The sequence below is a fragment of the Hibiscus syriacus genome, unplaced genomic scaffold (genome assembly GCF_006381635.1).
Source record: "Hibiscus syriacus cultivar Baekdansim isolate YM2019G1 unplaced genomic scaffold, ASM638163v2 tig00110893_pilon, whole genome shotgun sequence".
Classification (NCBI taxonomy): Eukaryota; Viridiplantae; Streptophyta; class Magnoliopsida; order Malvales; family Malvaceae; genus Hibiscus; species Hibiscus syriacus.
The window spans coordinates 1,225,004-1,242,110 of NW_024062901.1; the positions used below are offsets into that span (position 1 = coordinate 1,225,004).

Genomic DNA, 17,107 nt, shown 5'->3' on the forward strand with positions numbered 1-17,107 from the left:
AGGGTCAATGTTAGCACAGTTTCAATCGCTGGATTTTACCGTAACCCCTAACAGCTCCTTGGATTGGTTTTCGGTGTTCAAAGTCTGTCCACTTATGAAATCAACCAAGATTATTTTCGATGATGTTATTATTTTGCTGTAAATTAAAGAATGTTATAAAGTTGCTTTTTTTCATTTTTCATTTTGATTCTTAATACTTCATCTCAATTAATCTAAATTGATCGGTATCGCACACTTAATTTTAAAAAAATTAAAAAAATTAAATTATTTATGACCACAATAGAAAACTAAACTCATAATAAGGACATTTTTCTATAACAAAAAACTAACCACTTGAGATCATACAATGACTATACAAGGAAAATGTTAAAAAAACTTAACTAAATAAACTCGAATAAAAAATAGATACGATACATTTGACTGCATTGACAAACGAATCACAAAAAGATCAAGCTATTAAAAGACCACCGAAAAAAACGCAAATCAGTATCGAGCAACGTGAAAAAACTATCGATGAACGTAAATCGCGTATCCAAATTCAATATGAAGGTCCAAAGCATAGAAGATCAACATGATAACAAATAAGAGACATCTAGATCAATCATGGCGACCTACCAAAACAATGTCCAAATGATCAAAATCTACCAAAAGACACAAAAATATGCCAGAGATAAATTATTAAAAAATAAAAAAGTAAAAATACGATATAATAAAATAAAATAAAAACAGTAATTACTAATGACATGAATTGTTTTAGTATAGAAAAAAATCAATGATTTTCGTTGAAGTCTGAGGATGAGCACGACAAACATTTGAAGGTTGTTTTGTGGACTTTAAAGGAGAAATAATTTTATACAAAATTCAAAAAGTACAAATTTTGATTTAGCGAGCTAATATTTTTGGGACACATTATTTCTTCTATTGATCCGAAGAAGATGGAGATTATTCTGAACTAAAAGCAACCTAAGAATATGACTAAGGTCCATAACTTTTTGGGTTTGTCATGTTATATTGAGGTTTGTAGTGGTTTTATGATTGCAATTTCTTTGACGAAACTATCGAAGAAGAATGTGCCCTTCGTCTAGAGGGAAGCTCAACAGTCGAATTTTGGGTAATTGAAATCAGTTCTGACTCAAGCTCCAATTTTGATCTAATCAGAGTCTGGAAAAGATTATACCGTTTATAGCGATGCATCTCACACCAGTTTAGATTCTGTCTTGATGCAGGATAAGAGAATAGTAACTTGTGCGTTAGAGATTGTTCGTTTTCATGGGGTTCCTTTGTCTATTATTTCTGATCAAGATTTGAGGTTTACGTCGCGGTTCTAGAAAGCTCTTCATGAGGCTCTAGATGGCTGATTGAATTTTAGTACAACTTATCACTTGTAGTTCGATGGTCAGTCTGAGCGGATTATTCAGATTCTGGATGATACGATGAAATGATGCATTATAGATTTCCGGGGCAATTAGGAGGATTACTTGCCATTGGTTGAGTTTTCCTATAATAACAATTATCATACCATTATTTAGATAGCACCGTACGAGACTTTGTATTGTTGTAGGTGTCGTACTCTGTTTTATTAGACTGATTTATCTGAGACGAGGGTCCTATGATAATTAGCCTTTGAGGACATCCATGGAATCTTACGCCAGTAACCATGAATAATGTTAGTCTAACCAGTGAAATTTTTCTCAAGAAGGATCAAGACAACAAAAGTCCGAGGCCTCTGCACCCTTCTCTCAGGAAACTGTACTGAAGAAGTCATCTGGGATTACACTCCAAGGGGAAAACGGTATGTTCTTGTGCACATTTTTATTTTTTGAGCTGTGCTTTCGAGGATTGAAATAGGGATATAAAAGTCACTTGTTCTGCATATTAAAAGGGTATATAGTTCGGGATGGGGCAAATTGAAATGATGCTTACAGACTAATGTTTCTTCATCATTTGTTCTGCATGTTAAAAGGGTCAAACACGATGACACGGGAGAAAATTTCTACTTTAGAAAGTTGTGAATGCACATCAAGGTCTACGAGGCTAAACATTTAAATATATTTTTTTCGGAGGAAGATAACTATATCCACTACCAAGTGATGCAAATGTATGTTATTTTCTAATTCTTACTTTCCTCTTAATTTGTTTGTTAGTTTCATTTCAATATATTTAGCACATGTTATGGTGATTTAACAGTAACTGACATAGCTGCTCATCCAAGACATAGGAAGCAAATGAAACCTCATCAATTAGAGGGCTTTAATTTTCTACTGAACAATTTGGTAACAGAGAACCCTGGAGGCTGCATCCTGGCCCATGCACCTGGATCTGGAAAGACGTTTATGATAATCAGCTTCATGCAAAGTTTCCTAGCCAAATATCCACATGCTAAACCACTAGTTGTTCTTCCAAAAGGTATCTTGGCTACATGGAAAAAGGAATTCCGAACGTGGCAAGTAGAGGATATTCAACTGCTTGATTTTTATTCTGTGAAAGCTGAAAATAGGTCTCAGCAATTGGAGGTGTTGAAGCAGTGGGTTGAGAGCAAGAGTATCCTTTTTCTGGGGTACAAGCAGTTCACTACCATAATTTGTGATGGTGGAACCGGCAAGATTCCTGCTTCTTGCCAGGAGATACTGCTCAAAGCACCTTCAATTCTAATTTTGGATGAAGGCCACACACCAAGGAACGAAAACACTGATGTGTTACAATCACTTGCAAAAGTGCAAACACCTCGAAAAGCTGTACTTTCAGGACTCTATCAAAATCATGTCAAAGAGGTATTCAGCATATTGAACCTAGTTCGACCGAAGTTTCTTAGATCAGACTCTTCGAAATTAGTAATGAGGTGGGTAATGAGCAAGGTGCAAATACCTGGAGGGAGGAGGCAGATCAAAGCTGGAGCAGATGCAGCTTTTTATGATTCGGTGGAGCACACACTGCAGAAGGATGAAAATTTTGAGAGGAAAGTCTCAGTCATACATGATCTACGTGAAATGACCAGCAAAGTTCTTCATTGCTACAAAGAAGGAGCCAAAGCAAAATTATTCCTTAATATGTTAAATTTATGTGAGTCAGCTACTGAGAAGCTCATTGTTTTTAGTCAGTATCTCATCCCCTTACTATTTGTACATATTTTTCCTTTCACCATATTAACAAAAATCACATATCTTTACAAATATGTTGAATCACCAATCAATTTCTTGATATATTAGAACTACTAGTACTATGTTTTTATTGATCACCGTGTTCTGAATCTGTCTGCTTCTGGTGCTTCCGGCTCTTCTCCATAAGAGAATATATGAAGATTAATGCAAGTATAAATCAGCAGTCCAAGTACATATCATTCTACAAAATCATGTAACAGCTGAGAGGAACTGAACCCCTGTTGCCGATTACTGGGGTTTATGCATTCAAAATCCGCTGTTTCGGCTCCAACCGATGTTATAGGATTGTACATTTCATCCCCTCTCATAGCAATGAAATTTTGATGATGGCTTCCACCTGACATGCTTATGCTTCCATCCTCGTAACGCTGCAATCCCAGAGTGAGAGACACACAACTTCCATTTCCAAACCTCCCAAGTCCGAAACATTGTAAGCCGTGGCTGCCATGAATTGGTGACTACCACCATCCAGGTGAACACTTTCATCGGGGATATTAGAGTTGCCCATAGTAAGCCTGTGCTCCTCCCTTAGCTTCTGTAACACATACTCGGTTTCAGCTTTTCCGCATGTGACATTCAGGAAAACAGCTCCCGGAGTTGATCCCGGGATGCCTACATCATGAACATTGTCAGATTTGGAATCCATCAACTGTCCATTGCTACCTCTCTCTATCGCCGATGAAGTCCCACTTTGTTGAAGATCTTCACCTCTGTCCTTAGAGGTCATTGTATCGCCTTTCGTTGCTTTGACTGCATTATCAGACGAATAATTAGAGTTCATTTCTGCATCAGCAAATTCTTCCTTGTACATCTCTTCAACCATAGGCTTCCATAAACGCACCCGAGCATTTATGAACCAATTTGAAACCTAGGCAGATGCAAATGTATCGTTCAGGCTTCAACAATGAAATACATATAGAAACAATGACATCGTTTATCGGATGCATCTAAATGGATTACAACACATATTGATCAACAATGAACGCTATTTACACCGAACAATTTTCTTCGCTTATATGTCAATAAGATGAGTAGTTTTGCAGATTACCTGACTTCTAGTCAAGCCTGTCTGTCTTGCAAGCATGATCTTATCAGAATCCTTTGGGTAGCTGGAGGACAACCGGAATAGCAATAAGTACGACATCGAGAAATCAATAAGGTCGGAAGTGTTGCGTCAAAACTTACGGATGAAGAAAATGTTCAAATAGCCAAGCACGAAGTATTGAAACAGAGCTTTCAGGGAGACCTCTCTGAGGCCTCCAAGCATTTTGCTGCATCATACCAAACTGCTGAAGAGCTCTCTGCTGCCTCAGCTTCTGATCCAGATAAGGTAGACGAGTAATCCTCATTTCTATACTGTTTTCCGAAGTATCCTGTTCCCCGAGACTTGTCCTTGTTGTCTGAATTTGACCATTAATTGCATCTCTCAAGCACCGAAAGTGGCACGATATAGTCTGCAATGCAAGTGTAGTGTACGGCTTAGCGGCTCCACACCCTGCTACTACATCAAATGATGATACCACAATCTGCATCTGATGATAATATTGTTCATATCTTCGATCAACCTAAAGTAACAACCATTCAACACTAAGCACAATCAGAAAAAGAAACGCAATAAATCAGTAAGATATATCAGACAGAACAAAGTAGCACGAAGAAATCAAACAGAAAAGAACAGAGTTCCACTTATAACGAAGCTTCTTTTTGAAATTTTAACGAAAAATATTCAACTAGGACTTTGGCTGCAAGAATTTATCTGAAAAATTTACACGAAAACGTGTTTACCTTGGCAACAAATGGGGAAAAAACTACAATCAACTTATCTGAATGTTACCTCATCCAACATGGACAAGAGCTTTGTTAACTTGCTTTGTAATTCTTGTCTTTCAGCATGTGTGAGCTCTTTTGGAGGGTTCATGGAGGATTCTTGCTGGCTTGCAGACGCATTCTTCGATCCCCCCTCTTCATCGGAACTCTTCGAGTTTTGATTTTTCCCTCCATCAGGCTGTTTTAGAGCCTTTTGAACATTAACGACTTCATCCAGCAGTTGTTGTGCTGCCTTGAGGTACTTGGAATTAGGAATAGTTCTTGCCATAGTTGACACTCCATATAGAGACAATGCCCCTTTATTCGAATCTTGATTACCACCGGAAAAACCAAAACCGGCATTCCGATAAGGGATTTGAATTCCAGAGGGGATTTGGGTACCAAGACTTAAGGATAGTCCTTGACCACTGTGAATGATGCCGGAAGCACCAGCCATTGGTTGCATAGCCAGCATTTCATTTCTACCATCCCTCCAAGCACCAAAACCATGGTCCCCGAGGTTAGACAAGATTCCTTCCGGCTGTGAAGTCGAAGCCGAAGCTTCGACTGCCGGAATCTCGGTGCAATTGTTTTTCAGCTGAGAATTCCCAGCAAATGCATCGGAATAGGACTCGGAACTCATATACACCATCGTATTACCAGGAAGAACCGATCCCTCTAGATAAGAACCGGGCATCGATTCTCTTATATAGATCATCGGAGCCGTATCTCTTTGATTATCGGAACCAGTGTAATAAGTAGCCATATTTCTCTGTCTTCAAACTCTCCTTGCTCTGGTTCAAGTCGAATTACATAGTCACGAAATGAACTGGAAACAAGCAATCGAAACAGACATCCATCATGAACAATCTTGAGCATATTCAGAAAAATAAAGGAAAAAAACTGCAAAGACCAACCAAAAAACTTTCTTATGTTTGATCATCTTGTCCATACACAAAAGGGAAAGACCTAAGAAAAAAAATCATAAATACATATGAACAGAAGAAGAAAAATACCTGGAAACCAGTAACAGTTTGTTTGAGGTATGGGGAACAAAGAACTCTCAAGGACACCACTGGATCCGATGAACAAAAACTCCCTAAGAAACCAAACACTTTGTGATCCCAAGAACAATCCAACACTTCAAAAAATAAGAAGAATTCTTTGATGTTTGTAGCTCCAAATAAAAGATAATAGTAATAATTCAGAGCAATGAATGAATTCTGTCACTTTTATTTTTTCTTTGTTGTTTGCTCCTTGTTTTTTTTACCTATCATATATTATCCAATCCATCATTTCCATTCAACCCCACGTGAGAGATTCACACAAACTTGAACTTTGAACCTTATGGCCCTAATACCATGATAGCTTTTCTTTTTTCTCTATGTAAGACTGTAAATATTTCTATATTTTTGGAGATAAAAAAAAGACTTTTTTAACTTTCAGAGGCTCTCGCTTGAAACCCAGAAACTGTAATATTTCAAATTCTTACAGTTTCTTCTTCTCCAGCTTCATCTTCTTCTTTGTTTGGGTGGTTGTTGAAAAATATGTTTGGTTAAGGAGTTCTATCCATTAACAAACAGTTGGTGGACCTAAACATAAAACCCTTTTCTTTAAACCCTCCTAACCTTCTCTCTCAATTTCAATCCCCCCTGATGTCTCTCTCAACTTCAGCATGGGAACCTCTGTTTTCTTTTTTTCTTTAGCTGCTGCATATATATCCTATATCCACCATGAAAACCTATTCTATTCTCTCCTCTTCATCCTCTAATATTTACTTTTTGGCTTAATTCTAAAATAAGTGATTAAACTAAAAACGGATTAAATTATTGAGAATTTAAAAATTTTAAGAGGTAAAATTATAGCTTAAAAATAATATTATTATTTTTAGAGGACTTGAGTTCGAGCAACTGTATCTACAAGATGTATATATTGTCAATGATTAAGAAAAATTCTGAACATATACTACCTTATAATCACCACATATAATTAACAAAAATACATATCTTCATGATAAATTTTATTTTTGATAAAAATAAAAAGAAAATATTACTTGAAATTGAATTCAAAATTTAACATCTGACTTTGAGCAAAAGGTGTTCAAATTAACATGTAAATTGTTAACTGTAATCGTTAATTGATATAACTATTACATTTTGTAGGTTAGTAACTGAACCATAAAGACTAAGTGATTTTGATTAAATGAATCGTTAAAAGTGTCAGTTAATGGTTACAATTACAGATACGAATTTTCGTGAATGGATAATCGTCGATTAACTGTTAATAAATTATAATTAATTATATTTTTTTAGAGAGAATAAAATTAGAAATAAAATCAAAATGGTTCATCCTTATATTTTTAGTTATCGTATTTATCTTATATTAAACACACAAATCAAACATGAATTGAAGATATATTGATTTATACTGCAAAATATAAATATGCATGTAAAATTTTAAACTACGAAAAAACAAATATATCTCGTAATATATATTTTCCTAAAAATAAAATGCATCTATAAATAAAAAAAGATTTTTATAAATATAAATGTTTACGTGGTTGTAAATTTTATGAATTTTTGAAAGTTACATATTCTTTTGTGTTTGGAAAAAATATAATAGGTTAACATGTGGTTAACATATAATCGAACCGTTAATAATAATTAATCATTTTTTAATAGTTAAATTATGATTAACATAATTTAATAATATTTATAAATATTAATAGATCATTTAAGATAAACAATAAGATTAAAAAACATATAAAACATATAAAAAATTGACATTACAAAACATATAAAAATTTCAATTGGTTGGAGCAAGTTTATAGAAGAAAAAAAACCTGACGGATCCAAAAATAGGCCCGTAAATATATGAATAAAAACGTCGTATTTCGGCCTTAAATCGTACAGAGCCACAATCCAAGAAACCAAATCTAGAATTCATTTCCGACCCGATTCGACCCGAATTAAATTGTAAACCCCACACGCTTGTTTTAAGTAGAACTTTTCAAAAACAATTTAAAAAATATTTTATGACATCACTTTTAAAAACACTTTTCAAATGCAGTATTTAAGTGAATTTAAAGCTGTTTGAACGTACTACTGTAAATTCAATAAAAGCAATGCTTTAGAAATTTTCTTCTAAAGTAGCAGTTCAATGAATTTCTTAATTGTTGACAATAAGATTCAAATAACCGGACTTTGTTAATCGTGTACATTTAATATAAATACTTTAATATTATTTAAAGTTATAAAAGTTCATATAAGCCGTTTGTTCCCTTTTCTCTCTATCTAAAATTTTTAGCCGCTCGTTCTCTTTTCTTCTTTGGTTATAGGTGTCAGGTGATGGTACCAATTTTAATATGAGAAAATAATTTCAATCACCAAAAATACCTTATAATATACGATTTTAATTAATTTTTTTTGGATTTATCAAAATGACCAACTAAATTGTAATGTGATCGATAATTCGTAACGCGATCTCCGGTATCGCAAATCAGTTTCTAGATTCGCAACACGAACTTCGACTATCGCATTGCGATTTATTCCAAATTCATTGCGATAGTCCAAAATCGCAACGACGGTATTGCATTTGTTTCTTAAGAATTTTTTCTAAAAAGATAGTATTCGCGCAGACGTGTCGAAGACACGTATTACCACGACCACGACCACGACCACGACCACGACCACGACCACGACCACGACCCGACCGACCGACCCGACCCGAGACGGGCGGCGGCGGCGGCGGTGCGCGAGAGTCCCCCTTGTTCTCTATCACTCACAAGGAAGTGGGAAAGTCAAGCCTTAAATACCATTCCCAATAGTGTTTCCAATACTATGTGGGATTGAGCATTACCAACACTTGTTCCCAATACTATGTGAGATTGAGCCTTAAATAGTGATATTATTTTTGAATGTTTTGCTTAAAATTGCAATAATCGCGATTGATTGTAGATTGACTTTTAATTATGACATATTTAATCGTATAATACTAATGCAATTGGTTGCTGATTCAGTTGTTTTAAGGTGCATGATTGTTAATTGTTTCCTGAATAATCACATTGTATTGGAAACAAGTGTTGGTAATGCTCAATCCCACATAGTATTGGAAACACTATTGGGAATGGTATTTAAGGCTTGGCTTTCCCACTTCCTTGTTGAGTGATAGAGAACAAGGGGACTCTCGCGCACCGCCGCCGCCGTCCGTCTCGTCTCGGGTCGGGTCGGCGGTCGGGTCGGGTCGTGGTCGTGGGTCGTGGTCGTGGTCGTGGGCGTGGTCGTGGTCGTGGTCGGGTCGTGGTCGTGGTCGTGGTCGTGGTCGTGGTCGTGGTCTGGTCGTGGTCGTGGTCGTGGTCGTGGTCGTGGTAATACGTGTCTTAGACACGTCCGCGTGAATACTATCTTTTTAGAGAAAATTCTTAAGAAACAAATGCAATACCACCAGTCGTTGCGAACTTGGACTATCGCTAGTCCAAGTTCGCGTTGCGATAGTCGAAGTTCGCGTTGTGAATCTGGAAACTGATTTGCGATACCGGAGATCGCGTTGCGAATTATCGATAACGGTTCTTGAATCGCATCAATATGATGTCAGAAACTCAAGATACACTTGTTTTAGTGAAGATAATGCATACATAAATTCTTATACGGTATTACAAATTTTTAATAATTTATTGATTATTTGTAATATAATTTAATATGAGATGATGTATTATATTTTAGGATTAGATTTATTATTTTTATTAGAAATTAAGGTCGAGTTAAAACATTATTCTTAGTTTATTATTATTAGGAATTAGAATTAAAACATATTTAGTTTATTACTATTTTATTCATTAGTTTCTTAGGACTGATAGAACTCATCTCCTATATAAAGGAGGTTTCATTCATCATTGTAAATCGAATTTCTTTGAACTAAAACTACAACAAGAGTTTTTTTTTTTTTGAAAGTCTTGATTGTCATGTGCCTTCGAAGCTTTTTTTCATTAAGTTCTTTCCAAGTTTTGTGTGTGAGAGATCTTCACACTCCAGTTTGTCTCTTCACTGTGATTAGGAGGGTTGGTTAGAGTCATTTATCGAGTTTACCTTCCGTTGCGACTATGAGGGGTCGATAGGACAATTATCCATCTATCTCCATATTTCACAACTCCATCTTCTTCTTCCATTCAAATCCTTCCGCTTCCATAACGAGCAACATTCATTTATCTACTACCACATATCTATTACTTTATAGCATGTTTTTCTCCGTCTTTTGATATATTTTCGGTTGTTTGGTCGTTGTTTTCGTTTATCTTTTTTCTTTGGGTTGGATTTGACATCAACGCAATTGAACAAAATGACACTTATTTGTTATCATGATGATCTTCCATACTTTGAATTCTCGGATTGATTTGGATACACTATTCATATTTGTGGAAAATTTTCTCACGTTGCTTGACTCCAATTTATGATAGTTATACTTGTAAACTTTAATTATAATTTTGGATATTTTATATTTTTAATAAAATTAATGATTTTCTTAAAAAAAATCCTTTTTTAAAGAATGAATAATTTTTCAGTTTTTTTCACATTGAGTTAATTGCTTCCCCACATAATTACAATATATATGCAATGAATTAATCTTTTGTTGTTGTTTATTCCACAAATTATAAAACAATATTTTATTTATTCCCTAATTTCTTAGGAGTAATACATTTTCACTATTTTTGTTTTAGTAAACCAAAATGGTGGGTTTGCTTAAATGAGTAAAACTTTAAGTCTCATAATTCATAAAATTACTTGCCTTTTACAACTCTACCTAGCATGTATTTATATATAGGGTGAACTACACTGATGACCATTTACTTATTGTCAGATTTTATTTTGACTATTGACGTTTCAATTTATTCAATCATTCCATCCAACTATTTAAATGCTTCAATCAAGCTACTTGTCGTTAATATTTAACGGAGTATGTGACGTGCTAGTTAAAACATTTTGGTATAATTACACAATTGGTTTCTATTACTTATATATTCTTTCAATTTGGTCCTAATTTTAATAAATTAAAATAAACTTAACCCTCAAATCAAGAGTGTGGCCTTTAGTTGAAAGAAATAACACTCCATAGTTGAAAGAAGATAACACTCTCTAGTTGAAAGAAAATAAATCCACCTAAAAGATGGGCAAGGGAATAAAACTCAATACTCGTGATCAAAATAGCATGTACCAAACCATTGAACCAAGATTAACATTTGGTATATTTTAGACAACAAATTATATATTTTGTATCTTAGTATGCAAATGTTTACTCAAATTAATTATGTTTTATATATCTTAAATTTTAAAATACCTTTTATTTTTATTTTTAACTTATTAAATAAATTTTGTTTTTATTAACTTATTAAATATATTTTATTTTTATTTTAATGTAAAAATATAAATTTTATCTTTATCTTCACTTCAAAATATATTTTATTCTTATCTTAATTTTTAAAATATATTTTTAAATGCATTAACTTAAAAAATATTTAAATATTTTAATTTTAATATAAAAATATTTTTTTTATATTCACTTAAAAATATATTTTATTCTTATTTTAAATTTAAAAATATATATTTTATAATTATCATAGATTTTAAAAATATCTTTTATTTGTGTCTTAACTTGTCAAATATATTTTTTATTTTAATATAAAACACATGTTTTAATTTTATCTTCACTTAAAAGTATATTTTGTTCTTATTTTAACTTAAAAAATATTTATTCTTATCTTAACTTTTCTAAAAATGTTTTAAAACAAATTAACTTAAAATATATTATTAATAATTTAAAATATTTTAAAGTTAAGATATTTTTGAAAAAAATATATTTTTAAAATTTAAGTTAATAATAAAATATATTTTTAATTTAAAACAAGAATAAAATATATTTTTAAGTTAAGTTAAGAATAATATATATATATATATATATATATATATATATATTAAAATAATAATAAAATATTTAAATATATTTAAAAAAATATTTTTTAAGTGATGATAAAGATAAAATATATTTTTAATTTAAAAATAATATATTATATATTTTTAATAAGTAAAATATATAAATATATTTTCTTGAACCATTCACCAAAAAAGATAATATATATATATATATATATATATATATATATATATATATATATATATATATTTTACTTTAAAATAAAAGTATAACACCCCAAATTTCAGGTTAGTAGTTCTGGGTTTACCCGACAGTCATGTGGACCCCGTGGATTTTATAATTTAAGTTGTTGTGCTTAATTGAGTTGGAATTGAGCTCAATTAACCATAAAAGGGAGACTTTTAAATTGTAAAAAGTTGAGGAATGATCAAATGTGCAATTTCACCTTTTCCAAAAGTCAAGGGTTTTTTATATCTCATTTCCATCTTCTTTTCTTCATTTCATCCTTATCATTTTCTTCTCCCATGTTCCCTCTTCAAGTACCTAGCTCAAAGGTAAGATTTTGAGAACCTTCTATACTTCTTTTTTGCTTCAATTCCATTCATAAACTCTCTAACAACATCTCTATAATGATTCAAAGCCTTGGGTTCCTTGCTTGAAGAAAATTTGGGGGTTTTATCGTCCAAGTCTTGGTAGAGGGTGATTGCTAACTAAAGGAGATGCATTTCGAGATTCTTTAACCAATGTAGTGTATTTCTAATCCTTTAGAGTGTTAAGGCTTTCATAAACATGATGATTTGGTAAGATTTGGGTATTTGAACATTTTAGGGTTCATGATTAATTTCATGATTAAATGACATTTTAGATATAAAACATGTATTTTTATGACACCTTAAAACCCTAAATAACTTTCTAAAAAGTTAGCACATGATTAGGAACTAAACTAAGACTTTTGTGATATTTTTAAGTGTTTTTCGAGCTTAAATAAGATATTTGTAGGTTCGAGTATCGACACTAGATGAATAATATCGATACTAGATGATTTGGGATAAATTTGGGGATTTTCAGTAAGAGTATCCATACTTCTGGGGAAAGTATCGATACTTCTGGAAAACGTATCGATACTTCTGGTAAAAGTATCGATTCTCAAGGTAACAATATCGATACTAGGCCAACGTTTCAACATTAGGAGCCATTTTTTGAATCGATACTGATAGGGAGATAGATACTTGACCCTAGGGTATCGATACTACAAGTAGAGTATTGATATTGTCTAGTTTGGATGGTTAGTTTTGACCTCCTTAAGGCCCGTAAGAGAGAATGATGATCCGTAATTGTAGGACTTAGTCTGTGACGGACGTAAATGGCCAAAGGGGCCTATAAACACTCATAGGAATGTGTTACAATAGAAGTAACCATATCAAGTTTAATACTTATGAGTTTCTTCAATCAAACACGTATTGAGAAATTGTGAACAAAGGATCGTTATGAGAGATATGCTAGCTAGTGAGACGATGAACGATATGACTAGAGTGATAGTGGAAGACGAGTACTATGTGGATATCTATAATCAAAGACGTGCAAGTTGTCCTATCTGTTCAAGGGAAAACCATGGAAAGTGCGATGAAAATGCCTAGAGAGTTGTTGATAATGAACTATACCTGAATCAAACGTTTGAGCTAGTTATAATATAACAAGGGTTCACAATGATTATGAATTACCTTGAGAGCATAAAACACTAAAATGCTATTAATCTCTTGCATAATGTTCTAAGAGAGAAAACGAATTGGGTTGTATGTGAGTGAGGGAATTATATCACCTAATGGTGTCGTAATTGATAATAATGACAAGATAATCTCTTGATAATAATGTTACATGCGTGATAACCATAATAACCTTATAAGGTAAGATTCCATAAGACTAGCCTTTGTGTGACGCTCGGGAAACATCAAAGATACTCGAGTTACTTTAATATTATGATGATCGTCTTATGTGTATAGAATATATGGATATATCCGAATTAGTGCAATGATACTTCAGTTGTTAGTTGGACGTAGGCTCTGATGCTATGTTACTCGGAGGTGTCCAAATTACTATGAGGAGTAAACTAGCAAGACGTAAGCTTCGATGCTATGTGACTCGGAGGTATCATAGGTACTGGGCATTGAGGGCCTTTTTAGATGAAGATTACGATGCTAAATTACATGGGTCTTATCTAGGATACCTTTGGTAAGATAAAGGAGTGTGAGTCCTGAGATGCTAAGTGACCCTTCAACTACACCATGATGCCTACCATTGTTTGTGTGATTGTACCTGGCATCTTTGTGATATCAGGTACTATCATTATGTGTTGCATGATGATGCATTGTAGGATGATACTGAGGTTAAAGGCCTAGTATATGTTACTCATGGCGAGGCCCTTAACTAAGAGTAAGGGGAGCGAGAGACTTACACTAAAGACGTAGAATTATTGTACCTTATGTAGGTAACACTTAACTAGAATCATGCATGTACCTACTGTTTATTGCCATGTCTTCTAGCATGCTTATGTTTATGAGATTCATATACTGCTCTAGATTAGCGATTATACTATTAGGCTTTGTAAGCTCAGCATTCGGATGTTTTTCGTTCGTAGGATAAAATATTGAGTCGTTTGAGGAGCACCGTCGTAGTAGGATTTCCATCATTCCTCATAGAGTACCATATGGTTACTTTTAGTAGGCATGTTTATTTATAAGACTCTTACCTATGTATTGGGAATTGTAAACTTTGAGTTGTAATATTTGTTTTAAACTATATCATGGAGCTTCGATTTATAAAAATGATTTTATTACTATTATTGATGTATTTTCACAAATTTATGGTGTTTTAAATAAAATAAATAAAAAGGTTGGTCACTTTGGTGGTTTCATGTGATATTCAAATCATCCAGACTTCGGTTAGATTGGATTAAGGTGTTACAAAAAGTAAAATATATTTAATAAGTTAAGATAAAAATAAAATATATTTAATAAGTTAAAATAAAAATAAAATATATTTTTAAAATTTAATATATATAAAATATTAATAGTTTGAGTAAAACATTTACGTACTAGGATATAAGATATATATTACTTGTTGTCTAAACAATGTTGAATGGTTGTTGGCTCAGTGGTTTGACTTCTACTATTTCAATGAAGGTTTCTTGAGTTCGATTCCCCTTACCCTCCATTATGGATTTATTTTCCTCCAAATAGAAGGTGACAAATGTCATGACATGTGTCACTAATGACACATGGCACCTTTTGATTTTAATAATTAAATTTATTTTAATTTATTAAAATTTAGACCAAATTGAAAGAATATATAATTAGTCGGCACCAATTTTGCAATTATATCAAAATATTTTAACTGACATTTTACTTACTCTATTAAGTAACGACATGTGGCTTGATTGAAACATTTAAATAGTTGGATAGTCTGATTGATTAAATCAAAATATCGATGGTCAAAATGAAATCTGACAATATTTAAGTCGTCACCAATGTAGTTTACTCTTATATATATATATATATATATATATATATATATCTTTATGATAAAAAATTATTTTAACTTATAATTTTAGTTTTTTTTTCATATGTACGTTAGGCCTTTGCTTCCTGGTAATTGATGTGTTTTATTTCACCTCTTCTCATATGTACTTGGCTTTTTAATATGTCTTGTCATTTTCTTGATAAATTCTTTAGTAAAGTTTTCATCTTTTACATTTAAAGTTTGCAGTAGGATATCTATCTCAGTTCTATGGCTTTACAGGGCATCTGAATACAAGAGATAAGGAAAGTGATACTGATAGTAGTAACATCGATATGGAAGATGACCAGCGTAACCTTTACATGGAAAAGGTTGCTTTGCGTGACAATTAATTGAATATCCATTAATTTAATGCGTATGTAGTATAGTTTCATCATTCTCATTTATATGACCTTGTAGGAAGGACCACAAAGCTGCCCGAAAGCCTGCCGACGGAAGTTACGAAAAAGTTGAAACAAATGTAATCATACCCTCAAATCAAAGTCGAAAGAGACAAATTCGAAAAGAAAAAAAGGCCAATAAGGTATAAAGATCCATCAGGGAGCGATGAGATAGAGAAACTCGATATGCTAATCGAACAATACCGATCAAAGTTACGGATCTAAGTTTTCACAGCCGAAATCAACACCCCAAGCTGGTTTCAAGCTTAATCCCATTAGACAGGTTATAACCAGTTTTGTAGTATATATTAATGTGCACTTTCTAGCAGCTTCATGATTTTCTGTTGAAATATTCTCTGTTGTTAAAACATGTCATTGAGTTGTTGTCCTGGAAACTGGTTTTCTCTTGAAATATATTCTCCTAAATGTTGAGACGGCTAGGTTTTGACGCATTTGGCCAAACCAGCTGCTCCCCATCCCTACATATTATCATTTTAGCCCCCCCCCTCCCCCCCCACAAAAAAAATACATTATGTAGCTTCAAAAATCAAACGGCTATGATGCTTAATGACATGTCTATGTCTATCCCAAAAATAAAGATTAGTAGATGACGATGACATACTCAGTATGTCAAATGGGATTTAATACAAAGTAGGGCATTGCCCATTTCTGCTATTATCATTGTACATGGGTTTTTACGCTTTTAGACCTGCAAATTTTCCAGCTTTTTTCTTTCCTTTTGTGGTCTCCCCTTACTTTCTCCTCAAGAATTAGCTTGAATTGATTTTGGAATTTTATTTTGTTTTTTTAGGAAAGAACAGTTCCATTAAATTTATAACATGATAAAAAGATTCATGAAATACAATATTAATTACATTTTTTTATAATATACTATTATCAAAATTATCAGTCAAGTAACTAATAATAAATTGATCTAGTAGGATGAAGTACTAGATCTCTTAGGTAATATCAAGAGTTTGAATTCTAATGTTTACGAATTAAGCAAACTGGGTTGGGAGCGGGTGGGTCACACTTGTCTCTACAATATCTGGTCCACATTAATCGATTAATGGATTAGATATCGATAGTTATCTCAAAAATTAACAGTCAAGTATTATTAATCCAATTTGTTATCACGACAAGTCATTTTATATATCAATAATAATAATGGGTAGGACTAAACAAAAAAATGAAGAATTTATGCTAGGGACATACATAGACTCAAATTATCAATATGGAGGTCAAGGTGTAAATTTATAATTATAC

The 17,107-nt window shown here is 32.8% G+C and overlaps 2 protein-coding genes across 2 annotated transcripts; one reads left to right on the forward strand and one right to left on the reverse strand.

The window, feature by feature from the left end:
* The first annotated feature begins 7 nt into the window (after positions 1 to 7).
* LOC120145352 (protein CHROMATIN REMODELING 35-like) lies at positions 8 to 3,284 on the forward strand. The gene is made up of 6 exons (XM_039159210.1): positions 8 to 82; positions 1,025 to 1,111; positions 1,227 to 1,309; positions 1,700 to 1,792; positions 2,165 to 3,119; positions 3,216 to 3,284. Exons 1-6 carry the CDS (start codon positions 8 to 10, stop codon positions 3,282 to 3,284), a joined length of 1,362 nt encoding a protein of 453 aa, XP_039015141.1.
* On the reverse strand, positions 3,113 to 5,864 carry LOC120145093 (BEL1-like homeodomain protein 6). Its single transcript, XM_039158994.1, is given in 5 exon segments — positions 3,113 to 3,573; positions 3,576 to 4,026; positions 4,207 to 4,267; positions 4,344 to 4,723; positions 4,993 to 5,864. Coding segments are annotated over 5 exon segments (1,869 nt in total). The 5' UTR covers positions 5,731 to 5,864; the 3' UTR covers positions 3,113 to 3,334.
* Between the last annotated feature and the right edge of the window lie 11,243 nt (positions 5,865 to 17,107).

Excerpts from the sequence above, each read along its gene's own strand:
- LOC120145352 (XM_039159210.1), top strand. The coding sequence starts at position 8 with ATGTTAGCACAGTTTCAATCGCTGGATTTTACCGTAACCCCTAACAGC. Across the intron at positions 83-1,024 it reads ATTGGTTTTCGGTGTTCAAA|TGGTTTTATGATTGCAATTT; the intron begins GTCTGTCCACTT and ends TGAGGTTTGTAG. Across the intron at positions 1,310-1,699 it reads ATTTCTGATCAAGATTTGAG|GATCAAGACAACAAAAGTCC; the intron begins GTTTACGTCGCG and ends TTTCTCAAGAAG.